Source organism: Perna viridis, chromosome 11 (genome assembly GCF_037379345.1).
Source record: "Perna viridis isolate PV_CMFRI_1.1 ecotype Kerala chromosome 11, ASM3737934v1, whole genome shotgun sequence".
NCBI classification, from domain to species: domain Eukaryota; kingdom Metazoa; phylum Mollusca; class Bivalvia; order Mytilida; family Mytilidae; genus Perna; species Perna viridis.
The window spans coordinates 1,047,336-1,069,613 of record NC_142455.1 but is presented as its reverse complement, the minus strand read 5'-3'; the positions used below and the strand labels follow the sequence as shown (position 1 = coordinate 1,069,613).

Below are 22,278 nucleotides of genomic sequence, written 5' to 3'. Positions count from 1 at the left end.
AAGTGATAATAATACATAATTGTAAACAAACATTAATTCAGTGATGAAATTGGCAACTTTTTTTTTATTTTAGACCTAATACTGGCCTGTCTATATATGAAGAAGAGAAAACAGAGCTACTGCACAAATATGTTCCTATTACTCCAGAGAAAGCAGGTATGTTAATGCAAAAGTATAAATTTATATATAAATCTGTTTCCAGTTCCCATGGCAAAAAAATCTGGGTCACTAGGTTGGGATTTTGTTTTTAATTATCAATAATTATTTTACTTGATTTAGATACTTCATTATGAAAGATAAAATACATGAGTTACTGAATTGACATTTCTTTAATGTTAACTACTGCACACTTGTACACACTCCTACACTGGTAGCAGCCATTTTGATTGTTTGGGCATAGTAAGTTATGGATCCTGATCGTACTGGGAGCAATCCAGATCATTATCTGACTGAAAAGAATTTTTTTCAGAATTTAAAGGGTAAAAAATTCAGGTCAGGGGTTTTGAGTCCAGGAAGGTCGGGCAACAGGAAACAGACATATATTTTATTTGCCTAAGTAGTGGTATTATTTTTTCCATTATTATGTCCACCTTTTATGAGAGATACACAGTGGTTATGATGTCCAAAAGTTTTTTGTCCTCAACTTTTTAATTAGTTTTCTTTGTCACTACTTACCATAGCCAGTTGATATTTTGACGGAAGCTTTTTGAAGGGATGTCATATCATGGGATTAGATAATAGTCTGAAGTGACATCAACTTCATGTTTGACAGCTTTGTCTATATTTTTAACATTTATGATTTCTAAAGTGTGGAGTATTGTGTATCCTTTAGTGAGCTTCACTAACAATTTTTTTTAGGTTTTATTATATGGCAGTCATTAAGGGACATATTTTGGTATATTACTTTCTTCCCATCTCTTGTTCCTTCCACATATATCAAAACATTAGTGTGTCTTCGTAGAACCTTAGTGTGTCTTTTTAGAAGAAAGCTTTTCTTTTTTGACATTTTCAATTTCCAGTCTTATAGTTTTTAAACTGAAAGGGGAAACTAGCATATGGTGGCTAATGTGCAGTGGTTGATTTCACAAAAAATCCTCGGTGTAAAATTGGGAGTAAGTTTTAAATTATAATAAAAAACTGCATTTTGACATCATAACTCACAATAAATTTCACACTTACGATTTTTTGTGATATTGATTGCAGTTGTTAATTATTCTCCTACTGTTAAAACCTGAAGGGGAAAATCCAAGCTATGGTCTTAAGTTCTATTTGTTCGTCATGTTGATAGTCCAGATTTATTTTTGTACATCCTTTAAGGTATTGACATGATTTTAATTAGATGAAGTACAGTTTAAGTTGGAATTTGTTTTTTCGGTCAAGTAAATTTTGGCTGAGTTATGACCCCTGAACTTGTGGACTTAACCAAGATGAAGTTATCTTCTCGTAGTCTTGGAGTTGAAAAGAGGTAGATGAACAAATATTATTAGAACCTTGTGTATTTGTCAATGTTGTTTTAATGATATTGAAGGAGAACGTCATTTTACACTTGTATCCTCTTTAACCAAGATTTAAGAACTGTATTTTTGAGAACAAAAACCTTCTGTTGACAAATTTAACAATACTCCATTCTACTTTCTGTCACTCCATTCTACTTTCTGTTTAGATGACCTTTTCTGAATTCTCCGGTTTTTCCCTTTGTTTTCATATTCATGAAAGATGAATTCTTATTGGCTGATTAGAAAGGTCATCAGAGTGTTGTTAGATCCTATATGCAGTGACTGAATAATTTATAGGTCTAACTTTAATTGTACTGTTACTTAGTAGTTTATCATATTGTATTTATATATACATGATTAATTTACATTTATGTGTTAAAAAATATCATGTCTGCTATATTACTTCTGTCATTTTAATGAACCTAAATGTTGTATAGCATTGGTAAACTAAAGAATAGAATACTTGAATTGAATTTTCTGTTTTTAATCCTGGAAATCCTTTTACATGATTTGATATTTGGTTTATACATGTAGCTGTATCTATATGTAGTTGAGCTTTGTTTTTAGTTCCGTTTTTGTTCCACTCCAATGAATTTTTAATGAGTAAATGTTTCTTGGTCATATCAAAGTGATAGAAGACATGTACCAGTGACTGCACTTTTTTCATGATGAGAGATACCCTTAGGATATTTTTGATATAATTTATATGTTAAACCAATGCACTCAGTCATGACTACACCAGGAAAGTCATAGAAGGTTTCACATATTTTAATTGGCGAGGTGTTATGCGATATACTCTGAATAGATGCGTGACTGTCCATATGTCTGTCTGTCTGTCCCCTCAACAGTTTGCAGATGATAACTTGAAAATGTGTCAATGATTTTTTTTTAAATTAAAACTTGGCACACATGTTAAGTACCATAGAATACAGATTAAATTCAATTTCCATTAAAGTCCAGTTAGGCTGTTTTGAACAGTTTGCCTTCCCCCTTTTTTTCACCATTATTCGGTGGGGTATCACTTATTGTGCCATTCATGCCCTTATTTTTTCTAACATTGAAGAGTTTGACTTGATATTTTATAACATAGTGTCATGCTGTAAGTGTCGTCATCGTTGTCATCCATAGACATTTGGTGTCTGGCTAATTACTTTATAAGCATATAGATCTTTATGAAACTATATTACAAGATGCAATACCACAAATGAGAGGTTTGGTTTGAATGTAGGGTTTGTGACTGGAATATACCCCCCAAAATTTATTCGTCCCAAAGTCGTTAAACAGGAAGTAGGACCGAAATCAGTAAGTGCGGTATAGGACCATTAGCTGAGGTTGCATACCAAATACCTTGTTCAAACAACTAGAATGGTTGACAGTTGAAAATAAGATGATATATCACAAATGTGTTCTTATTTTTAAAAGTATAAGAATTGAAGCTCAATTTTATCTCACAACTAAGATCAAGTATCTATCTGAGAACAACTCTTACTCATTACCAAACACAATCAATGGTAACTTATCTAATCCTAGAATGAAAACTCAACTATACAGAAGATCTTTAAGTTACTCTGGTCCAACTCTGTGGAACAACCTACCAACAACAGTGAAAAATTCCAAAATACTGCCAAATTTTTAAAAACAGATTAAGATGTTATTTACTCAGCAAACAGAGTTGATATTTTTGTTTTTTATGTGACTATGTTAGCATGTATTTTAAAAATATGTATTATTGATTTTTTGTATTTGTTTACTGTTGAATGTGACTGACAGAACTAAAACAGTATATCCCCCTCTCCTTTGAAGCGGGGTGTAATATATGCCAAAAAGGGCAAGAAACAAGCATATTCATGGTATCCTGTCATTAACCTGATTGAGTGAAATTGTTGCTTTAAACTGAACTGCTAGTTGCCATTTCACAAAGGAAGGCTGGGATTGATATAAGGGGTTATGACATGGACCATTCTGGATTTAAGGGCTAAAACAAGCATTTGCAGGATGGTAGGACAATTACTTGATTTGAAGTGAAAGTTTCTCTTTGAAATTGTATCACAAGGTGCCATATTACCATAGGAATGTAATGTAGAACATGGGGCATGGAGTGAACATTTTTACACTTTTTGACACGTGGCCAGTTCCACAATATGAATGCTGTGATTGATTTTAAGGCTTTTTGATTTGGTGCTTTTCATTAGAATTATCAGATTACATTATTAAAATTTTTAATGTAGATGACATTTCATTGAAGCAACTCCTTTATGACTACTTACCTGATTTCATTCAAACTTTGTGGGTTTGTTAGTCACAGAATTCAGTTAATGACAAGGGATTACCATGCTTTGCTTTACATCTGATTTCCTTTCCAGCAAATGCATATTGATGGTGGTTTGACAGCCAACTTTCAGCATTTTCTCATCAATATTCACATATCTGCATCTAGCTTGATAGCTGGTACATCAGTTCAAAAGTCATAAGGTCAAGTTCATGCAGAGGGGTTACCATGTTTTACATTATTTCCTGATTTACTTGAGGTGTAAAACCACTATTAAAAGTCCCATTACTTTCTATGTTGAATTAAGCAATTTTCAAGGTCCCAATCTTTTTTAAAGTTGTTAAAATAAACTTTAACAGGTTTTATCATAGAGGGGACTCTTTAAAGACTCTCTCATAAAATTTGCAGAATACCTTTAATGGCTTCTAAGAAAGAACAGTGAAGTGAAAGTAGACAGGTACTAAAAATACTAATTTTCTTTTGGAAATTTGACAAATCAATGGGTTAAGATCTAGACTCTAACAAATTATTCTCTACATCAGAGTTAAAAACTGTTGTATTCAGTGTGTACCTGACATGATAAGCTTTCAGATGATACCCATTTTGCATATACTGGCTAAGTCACATAAAGTACACAATGCATCCTAGGAACTACTTCGTTTTTTATGGACAACTTTCTGGTATGTGCAGGCAACTGGTTCCCCTTAATAGTGGTATTATACCTTAACAACTGATGCATATTGATAGTGGTTTGAAAGCCAACTTTCATCATTTTTCTCATCAATATTCACGTCTGCATCTAATTTGTTTGCTGGTAAATCAGTTCAAAAGTCGTAGGGTCATGTTTTTTGATACAGAAGGGTTGCCATGTTTTACATTACTTCCTGATTTACTTTACAACTGATGCATATTGATAGTGGTTTGATGGCCAACTTTCAACATTTTCTCATCAGTTGTTTACATATTTCTGCATTTAACTAGATTACTGGAACATAAGCTGCTGAAAGTTACATGATAACAAAGTAAATAATAGTTTTTTTTTATCAAAGCATGGTTACCTACTTATCTTAATAACATGGTATTATTGAACCTTTAAATTGCCAGATATGTAATCAACCAATCAAACACACCCGTGTTTATACTGGCTCTTATATCACCTGTTTATCTTATCATTTTCATTTTATTTGCATGTTGCATCTTATGTTATGTGGGTATGTGCCAAAAATAATTATTACTCTGTTATTCCAGTCAATTTCAATTTTTTACAAGTAACAGTTACCCAGAATAAATTCATTAGATGGATGATTTGCTGCAATTTAGATGGAATGTTTTTGTTCTTGGTGTTTGTTTTGTTCAGTAATTGTCAGAATTTTATCTTGCACTTTGGTTCCAATTTGATGAAGGTTGTCTTTACATATGTGCATGTATTTGACATAGGTGCTGAGCTCCTGCTTTTGACAGGAGCCTCCTGATATTTCTTTAAAAATTACTACAATCTCTCACTTATGTGTCTGTGTCTAAAAGGGTGATTTATCTGATTTAAGCTTAGAATTGTAATAAATAACTTCAACTCAAAACATATTGATATTGATACTGTTATAAAGACCACTGAGGTAGACCTAGGGAAAGGGACACAACTCTTACAAATCATTGAAACGTTTGTATTCAGCATTTTACATCAATCTCATGTAAGCATCAAAGTAAGTTGGACTGATTTCATTCTGATTCAAATGAAAGCTTGATAGGTTTTGGTGAAATTGAATGTGATACAAACTGATCACTGATTTCAAGAGTTTTGTCTCTTACCCTAGGTCTACCTCCTTAATTTACACTCATTGTGATATGGGTCATCTGTCAGAAGAGAGGACATCATAAAAAATTGTCACCGTGAAATTGGAATAACATTCAGATAAAGTCTTTTACCAGACATAAATCATGTCATGAAAACTAAACCTCAGCAAATCTCAGAAAATTTTGTGAGGGAGATCTACTGCTTTAGATTTTTTTAAGTTAAAGACCTATGATTCTATGTTGCTGTGTCTCCTATCAGTACCTTGATGACAGTCGAGCGATTTTATATTTGATCCTAGGGCTTTCTTGACTTAGTTTTTGATGCAGGATTAAGAAAATCCTGTTTCTTTTCTGATTATGGCCTGCAGGGCTTTCATTATCTTTTCAGTGAACAGGCTTAATAAAGAAAATGGGCCGTCTGCACCTTCAAAATGTATTAAAGGTAGGATGGGCCCATTGTGATATTGAACCGTCCATTTCCACTCTTTAAACTGTCTACATTTTGACAGTAGCCGGTTCTTAATGAAACCTCTGTGGCCTTCTTGATTTTACTTTGAAAAGTTGACATTAATCTTTCTTCTTTATTGAACATGTAGAAGGATAGCTGATTTTTAAGGGGGCTGTTGGTGAGAGAATTTTTGATAATTTTAGTCTATTTGTTGGAGCTCTAGATTTCTAGTTTGACCTTCAGACCTCTCTCGCCAATACAATATATTTCCAAAAAATTACAAGGTCTGTAGGTTCCCGTAAACTCCCCTTGGGATATAAGTTGTGCCATATGACTATAAAAATCTTTCTTTTGAGTGTATTTTGATATTAATCACACTTGCAAAATCCCCTATCTTTATTTTGAAAGCCTAAAAGCTTTTGTTTTGAATAGTAACTTTTTCTTCTCTTTATTTCCTGGTGTCAGATTGTTTATGAATTCTTTTATTTATTTTAAGAGCAACTCAATTTCAATCTTATTTTGATTGATTGCTGTGATGTAAAGATGATGTAAGCTGACATCTGTTTTTAGGTTAGATATTACTTATCTGATTCTAATTCAGTTTAGAGATTATTTTTGTTTTGTGTGTGGTATGGAATTGTGTTAAGTTGTTTTTTAGTGCTTTATTGTTTTGCTTAGTTTTATTGCTTTCAAAAGAGAATTTGTTTTCTTCCTTTTTTGCTTGATCAGATGTTAGAATATATACAAGAACATAAGACCAGGAGGATTTCTAACTCTATAATACCTGTTTAACTTTGGAACAGTTCATGTTGGAGCTTCTCCCTCACTGACACTGTCTCCATACCTATTAACCTTTGGGACAGTTCATGTGGAAGATTCTCTCTCACTGACACTGTTTCCATACATGTTAACCTTTGGAACAGTTCATGTGGAAGATTCTTCCTCGCTGACACAGTCTTCATACCTCTTAACCTTTGGAACAGTTCACGTGGAAGATTCTCCCTCACTGACACTGTCTCCATACCTGTTAACCATTGGAACATTTCATGTGGGAGATTCTCCCCCATTGACACTGTCTCCATACCTGTTAACCTTTGGAACAGTTCATGTAGAAGATTCTCCCTCATTGACACTGTGGGTGATTTTTACTTATAAGCAATATTTGATGAAAAAATTCAATTATTACAGCATTTTTCACAGAAAGCATAGTAACTTTAAACAAAAATTTTCCTCAAGTCTACATTTTTATGTGGGAGGTTGAAGTAGTTATAAAATTTTCATTAATTTTGTTAGAGACACCCCCCTCTAATGTGGAAGGGTTACAGGTATAACATCATTATTGTATATGCTTTATATTAAGCACAAGTTAAAACTGTGATATTAAGAATTTTAATTCTACAAAAAAAATTATAATCGTACAGAAATTGTTATCAATTTTAAACAATGTAAGAATTATTCTATCAAATAAAACTGTACCTAAGGTTCATGCAGAATGTCAGTAAGTCTATGTTTTTGTCAACTTCCTTGATGGTGTAACATTGTATTTATTATGGTTTGCAAGAATAACAAATATTTAAATCTGTGATTGTAAAGTTTCCTAGTTCAGTACCAGAACGGATCTGAAATAGATCTACAGCTATTACATGGATCAATGACGGCTGATTGCATGATCATTAATATTCAATAGAATTCAATTTAGATTTCAAATTAGTACTGTTTTGACTAATTTCATGACATTCCTAACATTACATACAACTCTTTTTGATAATTGTATTTTATCTTTCTGAAATATCTTAGGTTGTGTAGAAAGTTAACAACATTTTCACTGAATGCTTTTTTTGAAAGATTCATAGATGGGTCTTTGTTTCACTTAAAAAGCCTTTTTCATAGTTAGTCAAAGATTGAAAAAAAAATTATTACCCTACATCTTAAAAAAATAGGGAGTAATTTCTCCAGGGTTATAACTTTGGCCTATTTTAGTGGTCTGGCTAAAAATGCAAAGTAAATTTTGCGAAATACTAACTTTTGGCTCTAGTTCTTGGTGCACCACTAAGCATCTGCCAAACTTTTTGGCCTAACTTTTTGCCTAAAATTCGCCAAATTTTACACCCACCATACGGTATGTGTCATTTCTACATGTTCTACTTGAAGTTGAACATAGTTGGGAAATTTTCTACTTTAATTTCACAATTACCTAAATGAAATATTCAAATATGCTATAGTTCTTGTGTTATTCTTATTCAGTATAGATAAATGTCTGCCTGTTTCAATTAAAAATGGTTTTTGGGGAGTAAACATTTCAGAATTTCAAGTTTTGACATATTAATGTTTTCAATTAAAATTGTAGAATTTTATGTCTAATGCACCCTTTACAGATACAAGTAGTTTATTTAAGGTAAAAGTTTGTCTTACTGACTAGAACAAATATGTACAGTTCAAAAATACCTACATATATAGTACCTGAACTGGTCTGTGCAACAAAAAATGTGATCGATGTGTCAAACCAATCCATTAAGCCAGTGATCGCATCACATGACCACAGAGTGGTCTATATATTTTACAGATTCCGTTGTTTTATTTGTCAGTTTTACACATTTTAGCATAATGCATTAGATTTAAACATCAATTAATACTTTCATTTTACATTTGTTGTATTTTTAACAGCTCATTCGTTATTTTACATAACAAAACTGTGATTAGATGGGTCACCGGTCATCTTTTATCGATCGGTCAGTGATCAATCAGTCAGTGGTTATCAATCGTTGCACTGATCGGTTCAGGGACTGTACCTACATGTACACCAACAACGATATAAATAAACAATGTATAAAATTACAAAGGTGAAAAATCATTATACATTCTATTCTATAATATAAACAACTGTAAATATTATATATATATATACACACATAAAAGCATTCTCTAGCTACATTTTAGTTAAATATCTAGATCCAGCTTGAAAACTATATGTCTTTCAAGTCTGGGTTTAAAATAAAATTTACAACAAAAAGTTCGGGAATTTTATTTATATAAGTACAAGAGTTATCTCCCTTTAAGTTGACCTTACATCTTGTACGACTAAAGTTCATATATACAAATGTGTATTAAACATTTATCTAAGATTAAATAAGATTAAAATAGTATCACTTAAATTAAAGCTTATTTTTCTATTTGACACAACATCTATTAGGAGGGAAAAAAATGATGGACTTTTGGGTGTCCTCACGACTGTTAGTCTGTCTGGTGTCTGATGTTTAAAAAAAAATATCAATTAAAACCTCCTTATTAAATGATAATACTAAGGCCAAGAAAAATATGTGTCTGTTTAAGGTTACATTGGATAAAAAAATAGTGTAGGTAGGTAAAATCAATTTATTTTTTATAATTATTTTATATAGACACTTATAGGAGAATATTTTTACTTTAATAGTGCTCAACTAAAAATGATGGCTCTGATATTTTCCGAAAAAATTTCAATAAATTGTGCTACCGGTTGGCAGTAAAAAAATATGGTAGTTAGGGTGACTTAAACAAGTTTTTTCTCTGGCCCTATATGGTAGAAACAGTGTGTTTGGCTATTGCAAGTTAGAATGTGTTTGATTGGTCAAATGGTCTTGTTTTAAAATACAAGCAATATCAGCCTTAGGATGTTAATCATCAATCAATTAATCAATTTATTTACAGAACCCCTATGGAGAGAGTTATACAACCAATCAGAAGACCAGTGTATCCATGGTAAAACATGTAAACACAGGAGTACATGTAGAGGTATGTATCCTTGGTAACAATGTAATCACAGGACTACATGTAGAATATGTATCCATGGTAACATGTTAACATGGGACTACATGTAGAAGTATGTATCCATGGTAACACATTAACACAAGTCTAAACATAGAGATATGTATCCATGGTAACATGTGAACACAGGACTAAATGTAGATGTATGTGTCCATGGTAACATGTAAACACAGGACTACATGTAGAGGTATGTATCCATGGTAACATGTAAACACAGAACTACCTGTAGAAGTTTGTTGAATGAATAAAATCTCACTGTTAAAGCAATTATCATATTTAATTTCGGGAAATAAGATATTTCATTTGGCAGTGGTCATTTAGTCAAAGGAAGACCAACTCTTTTCCCTGAAATTAACTATGGTTTTGGCTGTAATTTATGCAAGACGTGTGAAAAACAAAAATATTCATTCATATATTGTTTCCTTATCCAAAACATAGCTACATAGCTACTTGAGAAATAAATTTCTTCAATTACAATTCCTTTACTCTCTTTTTGTTTGTGTTTTTTTTTTTTGCTGCTATGTTTGGGAGGTGTTGATAAACCATATTGTGCAAAAATTTTCAAAATGTATTTCTGTGGTTATAGAGAATTGAATAACAAGGAAAAAATACACAACATTGTTAAAATACAAATGCATACTCCTATTGCATAAAATACATTTTAGATATAAATATTTACACTGAATAGCTTTCGCTTAGTCAACAACCATGAGTCTCTGATAATTAACAATTGGCTATCTTCAAAGCTTACTTTGTCATACAACTGTTTGATAGATAAAATTATTATCACGTCCCATTTGGGAAAAAAAGTGATTACATGACTGTAGTACTAGGATATTAAAGTAAGCAAAATACACTTTTATTCATAATTCCTTCCCTGCCACAGAAAGCCAAAAAAAACATATTAACATTTACGTATAATAGGAAATACATGATAAATTCTGAAATGCATTTTTTTAGTAATTGAATACTCTAAATGCCGTAATTAAAAAAAAAAAAAAAAAGTGACTTTATCCCTTGTGTGATATGGCATTCCTTAATATTTAAAAGTTAACCTAAGAAGATAAGAGCTGTTCTTCTGATTGCTAAGAAATATTACCATACTTTAACAAGAACCCATGTACTAGTTAAGTAGCTGTCTTTGTAAGAATCATGCAAAATATGAAAAATGTGATACACTTAAAAAAAGGCTATATATTTTTATTTTTGTAATTAAGTTGTTTTATGGGTCTATATTATGAAATGTATATTCATTCAAATCTGCCTGCTCTTCGGCGATTATAAACATTGAAAGTCAGATAGATTCTATTGTATTTGAGTGTCATTTACAGAGTTACCTCCTTTATTTTTGAATTCGACAGTGCATTCTATACAATTTTTATCTCCTATGAGCACGAGTTATATGAAAAACCAAATGTTAAATTCTGTTTACTAAAGCAATTTAAACAAGATATCAAAAATAAAAATATGTATACTTTCCAACCATGTATCACATTTTGCATGATTCTTAGCTGGAGTGCTACTTAAGTACTGTTCTTCGCAAATTTCAGGCTGTTGGTGAATCATTGCGAAAAAAAAAAAACAAACACGAGTCTTTCCATGAAATCTTATTCTAAATGATATCTGAAATTCAGAAATGGCATTCATTTCTTTCTTAGTGTCAGTAATTCAAGATATAAATTATATGAAATGTGTTAAAATTTTTCCCTATTATTCTATTTTAATTTTGATCTCACTTTTCTGCATCCTCAGACACTTCTAAGATGAAGGAACTGTAAAACTTGCCATTCTACGTCCTCTGACACTTCTAACACAACTGTCAATTTGCCTTCAGTAAACCTTATAATATGTGCCCACATTGTCAAATCCTGTGTTTTTTGTTTTTTTGTAGTTTTTTTTGCATGATTCATTATTTTTCAATTTGCCCAATTTTTGCAGATTCCAGACCTTAATTTTGCTATTTTACAAGAACAAATGTACTAATTTTATTTCTATTTTTTTGGAAAATACTTTTTTTTGTTTATCATAAATGAATTTTAAATACTATTTTATTTAAATATGTACAAGGTGTTTCACAGGAGGAAACTAAAATGCAGAGATTTTATTGCATTATCCAAGAATTTATACCTTGTAACTTATAGAAATTACTGTCAAAGCGTTTGTGAAGTTTGCCTTTTTAAGATATTGTTAGGTCAAGTTTAGATGAAATGCACTATGGAAAAATGTTGGGAAAATTTTCCCACACTTTTTTCCTAAATAATATCTATGTCATAGATATAAATTCAAATAGGGTTTCTGTTGTTTTCTAGTTGTATTGAATATTTTTGAATTAAAAAAAAAACACATTGGAAATAATGATTTGTCACCCAATGCCCGATTCTTACAGAGAGTGGTACTTCATTCCTGATTTCAACTTGATTAAACTGTAAATCATTCTTGTTCTTTCTGTGTAAGAGTTTTCTAACTACTGCCCATCGTCTGCTGTTCTTTAACATGAGAATAAATTCATATCCGGCTGTTTGATGAGCTAGTTTAGTAGATACACGCTGAGTAAAACAAGTGTAGTCTGCAAGGACGGGACACTAGCAGAACCGCTGAGCTGTTCTAACGGAGGTCTACAACTGGAACAGTCAGAACACTTGTCTTCTGTAGAAAGAAAGAAACTCAGTTGCATGCAAAAATTTTTTGGAATATAATCACAAATTTTTGGCCTTACGGCCTTCCTCGGGGCAAAAAGTATTGAAAAGCAAACTGCCAACTGCCAACCCACAACACAGGGGCAAGGTGCACTTCAAAATTAATCATTGTGAAGATGCATAAAGTTCAAGATGAAATTGTAAGCGAGCTGACGAAAAAACAATTGAAAACCAGGTTGTGGTGACTAAATAATGCGGGTTTTGACATTTATTCTAAAGGGTTGGGCAGTCCCAAGAAAAGTGACGATACATTTTTCTCCTGTAGATAGAAAGAAAGACTTTGATGCATGTCAAGCTAAATATTTTATCTTTAAACAACAATGAAATTACCATTTGATTTATATAGGCCCAGTGGTGGATCCAGACGGGGGTGCAGAGGGTTGGCATTAAGCACCCTTTTTATTGGAAAATTCGTCATTTTCATGTGTAAAATTGACAAAAGAATGGCAAATAATGTCTTAGCACCCCCTTTTTTTTCTGAGGAACCTAGGCTGGCATCTCTTATTTTTAAAGTGTCTGTATCTGGTCTTGAGGCCTGTCTTATGTTAGACATTTTGTTGAATACCTTCAGCTTTTCTACTGCCTATTACGGAAATCCAACGGTGTCAAAGTTTTTAATTTGTATTTTTTTAGAAGTGTAATTTCAAAATTCGTTATTCATGAAATTACTATTTGAATTTCTATTGTGGAAGATCCTTATTTGTAGTTAATGAAATATCAATTTGTGAATTGTTGTTTTGTATAATCTTAATTAGTTTGAAATTCATCATTTATAACTTGTAACAGTGTTCATACATGTTATGCCACAATATTTAACTTTCTTAGGACCAGAATTTAGTAGTCATTGTGTAACAGTAGTGTCATGCTAGATATGTTCACGAAAAAAATCTGGAAATTTGAACTGCCAGGAAAAAAAATTTTGGGCAGGCATTTTTGAAAATGGGGGGTGGAAGGTGGGGGGCTTTAATGAAAATCTACAAATTAAGTGGAACAAGTCGAAGCATTGGAAAAGTATGCTTCTGTTATTTGATTTTTTTTTTTAGAGTTTTGAAAAATCAATTTAAGGAGCATAAATGTCAGACATATAGTGAAAAAATATTTAAAGAAGGATGTGTTTTTTTTTCTCATTTACACATGAGCAAGGTATAAAATATGAATATAAAGGTCAAATAGTGCGTAAAATACAAAAGTACCAATCTTGTAAATTGTAGATTTCGATATGCTGTACAGGTGTGGCAATAAGTAACCTCTCAACAACAGCATTAGAGTCACATCAAACCAGAACTGTCAAAATAGGAATCATCAAGAGGTTCTTTACATGAAGTGAAGACTATTAGGTCTTTAAATGAGTACAACACTGTACCAAACGGATAATAGTATCCATGAATTTGATTTATAACACTTTGAAACACATTTTATTCTTTAAAATTTTGAAAATTAATCCATTCACATTAGTATTTATAGGACGTTCTATTAGAATTTTTATCAAAACAGCTGCTGTAATAATGTTGATACATTTCAGTGGGAACTAGATGTTATAGGATGCACCTGTTGTGTGGCAGTATAGTGTCTCATATGAGCTTGTTAGAGGCAACACTCAGTAAATTTGCAAGCAAGCTTAACCTTAGGTAAGTTGTTCTAGCCCTCAATACAATGAATTAGAGAACATAATAATAACTAGTACTAATTATGTTGGACACCAACACAGATGTTCCCCAAAAGTTCCCATTGTCAGAGGAGGCCCCAGAATCAGTTTCTATGGCTTGATGATTTTTTTTCCATTTAAAATAAAATTTAAATATTTGACCTGCGGCCATCTTTGGAATGGTGGCCATTTTTAAATTTCAATATGGCTGACCAGTGGCCCCTGTGATGACCTATTTTTAAACTACATATCAAGTCTACAATTTTTTTCCATTTTTTAATGATTTTTTTTTTCAGACTTTAAACAGTGGCCATTATGAAAATTCAAATAGGAATATAGTGACCTATTTTTGTGCCAAGTTTGGTTTCAATCCATTCTTCAGAAGATAGGCTAACAAAAGTATATGGAAAACAAGAACTATTAAAGTTAAAACAAAAACAATATGTTTCCCAAATACGTTTGGGGAACATAATGAAAACATACTATATTTTTTTTTCTCTGTCCATGATAATTTAGTCCTCTGACAATTGTTTATCAGTTCATTGCTAAGTTGAGATTTAGATATCCACCTTCCAGGGATACAATACAGGTAACTTATTTTTATCTACAGATCACTATTTAATCTCTCATTTCTTGGCTCACGTAGCCCTAATCTAAGATCACTGTCGTTAACTTTTCTTTAAAAGTGTATTACCAAACTTTGTCACTAGTATCCTTAGGGTATCTGCTTTAAAAAATTGTGTCGATTATCAGTGATTTTGTTACCCTTGTATTGCAGCCGAATATCTGCTGTTTCCCCTGGAGACTTTTCCCAAAATGTTGAAAAATATTTCGAAAGGGAGAAAAATTCCCATTTGTCAGGCATAATTTTTTGAAAACCTGGTAAAGAAGCCAGTGAAATGTTCCTCAAGATGGGATTTCTGTCCCCCATACCATATTTTCCATATGTGTTGAAAATACAGCAAAAATTTCTCTAAAATAAAGGGTTGGGGCTGCTTTTAAAACAAGGAACAAAATCAGTGATTATATAGATGAAGTGTAATACATGGCCACTGTTGCCAATTTAAACCACAGGAGTCGAGTCACCAAAAAAAACATTGGAAAATAAATATGATCTTCCTGCTTCATCTTGAAGAGATTTACTTCAGTAGGATTTTGGTCAAAAGTTGTTGAACAACTCCTTGTTAGAGTTTTTGCCATGGGAAGGTGAATAATGATGTGGTTTTGCAGTTTTTGGTCACTATCTTGAAAATTATAGTAGGTAGAAAAAAGAATTTCATTGATGAAATGATACTTATGGTAAGGAATACAAAAGTCCTTATTGGGTCAAATTTTTGACAAGTCTGTGTTAGAGTAATTATAACAGTTAGAAAAAAAAACTTTTATGATAAAGTGATCCTTATGGTAGGGCCTTCGAAATTCTGACTTTGATCAGAGTTGTAGAATGAGTTCTTATTAGAGTTATTGCCCTTTGAAGGGCAAAGATTGGAACAGATAAGGGATTCAGGCTCCTGGGAGCCTCTAGTTTCTTCCACTTTCCCTACCTCCATCATAATGTTCATAACTTTTTGTTCGGTTCTACTCAAACCAATGAAGTGACATATTTAATTTATTTACAGAATCTAGGAAGTTAACAAAAAATATAACTACAGTCTGTATATATGAATGTATACTAAAAAAACTCAACCTTTTATTTGATTTATGTTTTTTTTTCCAGCAAGTCTGAGGCAAACATTAGAGTAGTCAGAATCAGGTTAGACAATGGAGAGAGAGTTGTTGGTGTGAGATACCCTGAAGTTTTGGTCAGACAAGTAGAAAAAGTCCTCACAGACCAAAAACAGAGTCAAACTGTAAGTATTATAGAGAAAAAAGGGGGAGGTGATATAATGTACTCTAAAGATCTGATCAGACAGGTGGAAAAGGGGTCTAGGAAGAGAAATAATAGTTATTGGAGAAAAAGGGGGAATATAATATAGTAGTTCCTGAAGATCTGGTTAGAGAAGTAGAAAATGTCTTCATAGAACAAAAATCAAGTCAATCTGTAAGTTATTGGACAAAAAGAGGGGATATGATATATGGTTCCTTAAGTTCCTGTTATAGAAGTAGAAAAAGTCTTCATAGAACAAAAATTGTGTCAGTCTGTAAGTTACTGGACAAAAGGAGGGGGATATGGTAGATCTTGTAAGACTAGAGGAAAATGTCCTCACAGTACAAAGACATTGATATGGTAAGGTTTTGTTATTATAAAAGAATGCTTTATATTTATAGTGCGTAGTACCTCACAAATAACTTAAATTGTGTTCAAAACAATTCTACTTTCTGTTTCCTAGAACATGTGTCTTAAATTTTTTATCCATATAACGTTGCATTTGGAGAATCAGTACAGCTTGGGCACTTTTTTTACCTTGTTGCACTCATGTAAATTGGCTTATAGTATGGTGGATGTCAGTCGGGCTTGGGGGGATCAGCAACTAAAAATCACAGCTACTGGATATTTGATACCTAACTTCAGTATGGGGTCCCATATTGTAGGATGTGATTTCAGATCTTTCTTTTAGTCTTGTCCCATTTTTATTGTTTTATTTAATCTTATCTTCATCTACACTGTTTTTATACACTTGCAAAAAAATTGCAGTCATTTAATGGTATGGTACCATCATCTGAAGACACTTTGTTTTTATTGGCTAACTTGATTATTAGTTAATTGATCTTGATAAAATTTTAAAACAAGATTCCAAACTAGAAAGATTTGATTTTTTTCTGAGGAACACCAGCTGTCATCCCAAAGAGTTGGGATATGACCCTGCTTCCCTTGATAGAATGATTATTGCCTGGTTATTTAAACTTTTTAACATTTCATTGCCATCAAATAATTTGCTTTTTTCCAGTAAATTTCCATATGTAGCCACAAAACTCATGTTTAAATTTCATAGATTTCAGTTTTTCCACATTGTGATTAAGAATTTATACTATATTTTAATTGCTAACACTTAAGTAATTGTAAATTTATTTCAAGCTTGTAAATATCAATTTTTTTTCATCAAAATAAATATAAAGTTTGCCTCGAAGTATGTACATTTCAATTTTTCACATCAGCACGCTGTGGTTTTAGAGACTAATTTCATCAAAGTAGATCCCTGTGGCATGTTTACTTCCAAATCGCTAACGATTACCACATTCCTGCAAAGCTGTAGTAATTTACTTCTTTTACAGTGTATTATAACAGTTAAATGTCTGATCACGACATTGATTTATAGCACAGAGACGAGCGATATTCTGTAATGGAGTACATTAACTGTCAATTGAACGACAGTTGTTCAGATCGGTAGCGGTAGATTTCCTTACACATGTAATTATGGTTCTAAGAGCCTGTCAGCTGTCCAGTCTGATCTATGCTCACGTCGTTGCAAATTGGTTGGAGATGATTTGGCTTAACTCAACTAATCTGTTTGTACCAAAGATCAAATGAATTGACTGTTTTACTTAGTATGTCATGTGAGTGCAGGATAGAAAAAATGTAGAAAACCTTTATACAGAATTGATTTTTTCTCATTTATTTAATTTTCTTTTTAAATAATTATTGGCCCTATTATTTAAGTTCATCTTTGATAGAGAAATGTAATGTTACTCACATACTATAAAAATAAAGTCTTGCATTGAAAAATGCAGTGTTGAAATTCTTTTTAAAAATTACTATTTATTATTTTTTTTACATATTTTTATAAGCAATTATTGATTAGATTAAAAATTTAAATGCCCCGTGCAGGTCTGGGTGTTAAAAGAATAGGCCTGCAGCAGCGCTAAGCTTGTCGTAAAAGGCGACTAAATAGTGCTCAGAACCCTAGCTGGGGGCTAGGATGCTCTGCCCACAGAGCAACTGGGATGTGTGCCCCAGGAGGTGGAATGGGGTACCCCTGGCGTGTTACATGTTGGGGTTGTCAGGCTATAATACGGAAAACCTGACCGCAAACCATAGTGGTGCACCATGTTGGGAAAGATGCCACGTTCCTCGCACGTTAAAGAACCCTACTGTGGTATTCTCCCGGAGTAGGAACCATAGGGCTCCGCCACAGGAGGCTAAATTGCCCGACCCTACCCACCTCTCCCTATTTCCAGTGGCAATCAAAATTTGTCGACCCTATTGTCCTTGTGTCCATCCCTTTTTCATTTCATCATCATTTCATGTTCATTTTATCATCAATTTCATGTTCATCGTCTGAATATAGCTGAAATATTGCTGCTCGGACGTTAAACCCCAACAAACAAACACACAAGAATTTAAATTATCATTTCATTCTGTTTCTTTGTTGAACATGTAATAACTGATTGGTATTGGTTTTCTGAAGAATTAAGTTGTCCTACATGTATGTCTATTTTACTGACTGTCTAGTCCTTAGTCTAATTCTACTGCATGTCTTGCCATATGTCTATCATTTTACTCATTCGCTATCTAGTCTTATGTTTATTTGACTCACTATTTAATCCTATGTCTATTTTACTCACTGTCTAGTCATGTTATCTAGTCTTAAGTCTATTTCACTCAATGTCTAGTCCAATATCTATTTTACTCTTGTTTCATTGTTTAGTCCATTATCTATTTTACTCTTGTCTAATTGTCTAGTCCTATGTCTATTTCACTCACTGCATAGTCGTATGTCTATTTTTAATACTGTTGTTTCATTGTCTAGTCCTATATCTATTTCACTCACTGTCTAGTCCTATATCTATTTCACTCACTGTCTAGTCCTATGTCTATTTCACTCACTGTCCAGTCATATAGTCTTGTTCTATGACTGTCCAGCTCTCTATCTTTATCTATTTCTCTAGCTTGCATTTTATTCATTAATCTGTGTTTCATCCTCTAACTATTTATTCACTCATTTTCTATTACACTAGATGTATGTGTATTTTACTCACTGCATCCATTCCTCCATATATTTTACTCACTGTCCTCAATTTATGACAGAGAACAAAGAAACTATTTTATAAATAATGGGAAATCATTAGAAATCTAATCAATTGGACTTGGTCTTGTCATAGAATGTACCTTAAATTATCTAATGAGCAATTAGCCCTATCATAGAAGGATCAACTTCAAAGCAATACCAAAACTAATTGGAGAAATTGATCAGACATTGAAAATCAGTCAAGGATTCTAACATTTATGTTTGAACAATTACAAATACATTTGGACAATTTTATGCCGACAGATACTCATTAATCAGGTGATAGTATTCAGAATGGATTTATAATAGATTGTTTAGAAGCATTTAAAGAGGAAATCTCTTCCTGTAAAATTGAATGTTACTTGAATATTACCCCAGGACCAAAAGTCTTTTGTGCATTAAATTTTGTCATATCAACTGAAATGGTTAGTTAATCAGAGGGATTAACTGGTTGATAAAACCACAGTCAAAGCTATATGAAAAGGAGAGCAAAATCATGGCTTAATAAGACATGTGGTCTTTACACAAATGTCTGTTATACATAGAATGCACTACACTGAGATATTCTAATCTTTAAGGACAGGTTATTAATTAATACAAGTGATTGTTAAGACAGTTTTGACTGTAGTTAAGCCCATTGAGGTCATTTCAGGAAAAGGATGTATTTTTTATTAGCCTTCTTAACTAGAGAAGGAAGCTTTTTTTCGTGTATTATAATTTAAGGTAAATTGAAAAAAAGACAGACTTTCAAGCACTCTTTCTGTCCCCACCCCTGTTCTAATTGGAACATAGTATTACCAGTGTCAGTGTTCATCTGTGTGTCTGCCTGTCACACATGACTTTGTGGATGCATGTCCTCAGAGACAGCTCAACAGATTTTGCCTTGTGATTTTGATTTGACAAATTTTACTGGAGTTCTTGACTTATGCACTTCATCAATTTTTGGTTTAATTTTTCTATTGCAGGTTTCTTCAGATAACGATAACCAACAAGCAAGCTTAAGCCCATATTTTAATAGATTGAGTTCAAGCCAAAATGGTCAAAATACCACACCTAGTGTAGACCATGAAAATGGGAGTGGACCAAGTGGGTCTTCCCCTTTTCCACCTGTGAAAATTAAAACAGAACCAGGCCTTGACAATCCTATCAATTCATCACAAGGAACTCAACCTTTTAATAATCAGCTTCAGTCGCCAACTAGTCAGGAGTCAAGCAAAAGTAAATTTCTTGGGGCAATGGTTGAACCTGTAGCCCCTGTATGCCTCAAATGTCAAAAGAAAGCTTTCAGACCTCCAGTGACGATACGAAACTTTTTTAAATCAGCTACAAACTCCCAAATTAATTCTGATTCCGGTATGGATGGCAGTGCAATACATGCAAGAAAACAAGAGAGTGACTGTTTACTTGATAAAGACTGCAATTATGGAAGAAAGTCTGATGTATGTGTAACAATTGTTGAGAAAGTTGAGGGAGTTGAATCATTGAGTTTTCATCTTCCAGGTTCAGTTCCAGACTTTGTTATGAAGTTTAACTTCGATATTTTTGAAAATATCCGACTTCATGGAGAATCTGCTACTGAAAACAAACTTGTGGAAATTTGGAAATCAGTAAATTCAGAAAATCTAAAAGTTCCCTGTTTTTCTGTCAAAGTTTCGTCAACTGGATGTGAAGAATGTAAGATTCTAGTTAAATCAGACTCAGACTCAACAGAAATATCTAGTGCCAGTTGGAAATTAGATGGTGCTTCATCAACACTGACACTGAGGAAAGGAGGTAGTGAAAGCACCTCATTGCTGTCTGGTAAGAGGAGAGCAGACAACAGTACATCGATGCCATTAGCTAAGAAAAGGAAACAATCCTCCCTTATCAACAGCTTTGCAAAAGCTAAATCAGTTACTAAGAAGATGGAAATATCTTGTCCAATCTGCCAAATAAAGTTTGATTCTGGGACTGATAACGCTGAAGTGAATAAACATATTGACAACTGCTTAATTGAGTGAGTGATAAACATCTGAAGTTTGCAAGATTTGGATGTGTTTGTTACTTATTTGAAGTGAGTAATTGGCTGTATCAGTGAGTAAAAGAATGTGAATTTACCATTGATTTGTTTTTTGAGTGAATAACAGGCTATGTCACTAGGCCTTGAAACGTATTCTCATAGTGCTTTTGCCTTGCTTTTAATACAAATATTTTCTTTATGAGTTAAAGAGTAATTAAAGTAATGATAAGATTGCATATTTTTTAAGGGTTGTGGTTAGTTAAAAAAGGTAAACATGTACCAAAGAATTTTCATGTGTGAATTAAAGGAGTGAATTATGCAGTCGCATTTGAGTCAATAAGACTTAAGAGAAATTAATGTCTGTATGCTTTCCTGTTCAATGTAATTTTGAGAATTTTTGAAAATTTGACAACTTTGGCAGCCAGAGTTGCAGTTTGTTACCATTCAGAATATTTTTTAATTGGGTTACTTAATCCCAAATGCAACTTTTACCATTCTTTTTCACATTGTTTAATACAAAGGAAAAATGAAGTGATGCAGTTTTTATGCTCTCACTATTCTTATGAACTGTGATGGCTTGAGGATATTTTTAGATGCATTTTATTTCTGTGGTGGTTTCACTTCATGTGTGATATTTTGAATGATTTTATATGTATTTGGAGAAGTTAAATCTTTTAATCTGTCATATAGTAAATATTTCTCTTTATGAACAGTTCTTAAATCTTTTAGAAATTTTATTTTAAAAATGAAAAAGAAACATAATTTTATTGACGCTTTATTGTTGCTTTTTGTAATGAATTAATGGGACAATTTTCCATGATTGTAGAAGTAATGCGGAAAGATGAATTTATCAGTCCAATTTGCCCTTTCATTTAGCATGATGTAAGTTTACACTTATACTGTATAAGTTACTTAGGGAACGTTCTTTTCTTTCTTGATTCGACTTTTGTGAATTACATCTTCATATTATTATTAACATTTGTATGTAGTACTCCATGGAAAAGCTTGTACGCAGTACAGCTTGATAAAGCTTTGTAGATAGACATTTGTTTACACTGCTCTTTTTGGACAAGAAATTTATGTCAGCAAAAAAAAAACATCAAAAATACAAAATGAAGATGATTTGAAATATGATATGTAGCTTTAGCATAACGATGCATTATGAATACATTGTCTGGCATTCCTTT

At 32.5% G+C, this 22,278-nt stretch overlaps 1 protein-coding gene across 1 annotated transcript in view; it reads left to right on the top strand.

Annotated features, from left to right (window-relative positions):
* Window positions 1-22,278, top strand: part of LOC148602253 (protein strawberry notch homolog 1-like) — a 58,830-nt gene extending 36,552 nt beyond the window's left edge. The window contains exons 27-31 of the mRNA XM_088552736.1: window positions 74-156; window positions 9,689-9,772; window positions 14,024-14,129; window positions 15,864-15,996; window positions 20,058-22,278. Coding sequence (XP_088408862.1) covers window positions 74-156; window positions 9,689-9,772; window positions 14,024-14,129; window positions 15,864-15,996; window positions 20,058-21,092 — 1,441 coding nt within the window. The 3' untranslated portion in view covers window positions 21,093-22,278. The remainder of the gene's footprint in view (window positions 1-73; window positions 157-9,688; window positions 9,773-14,023; window positions 14,130-15,863; window positions 15,997-20,057) is intronic.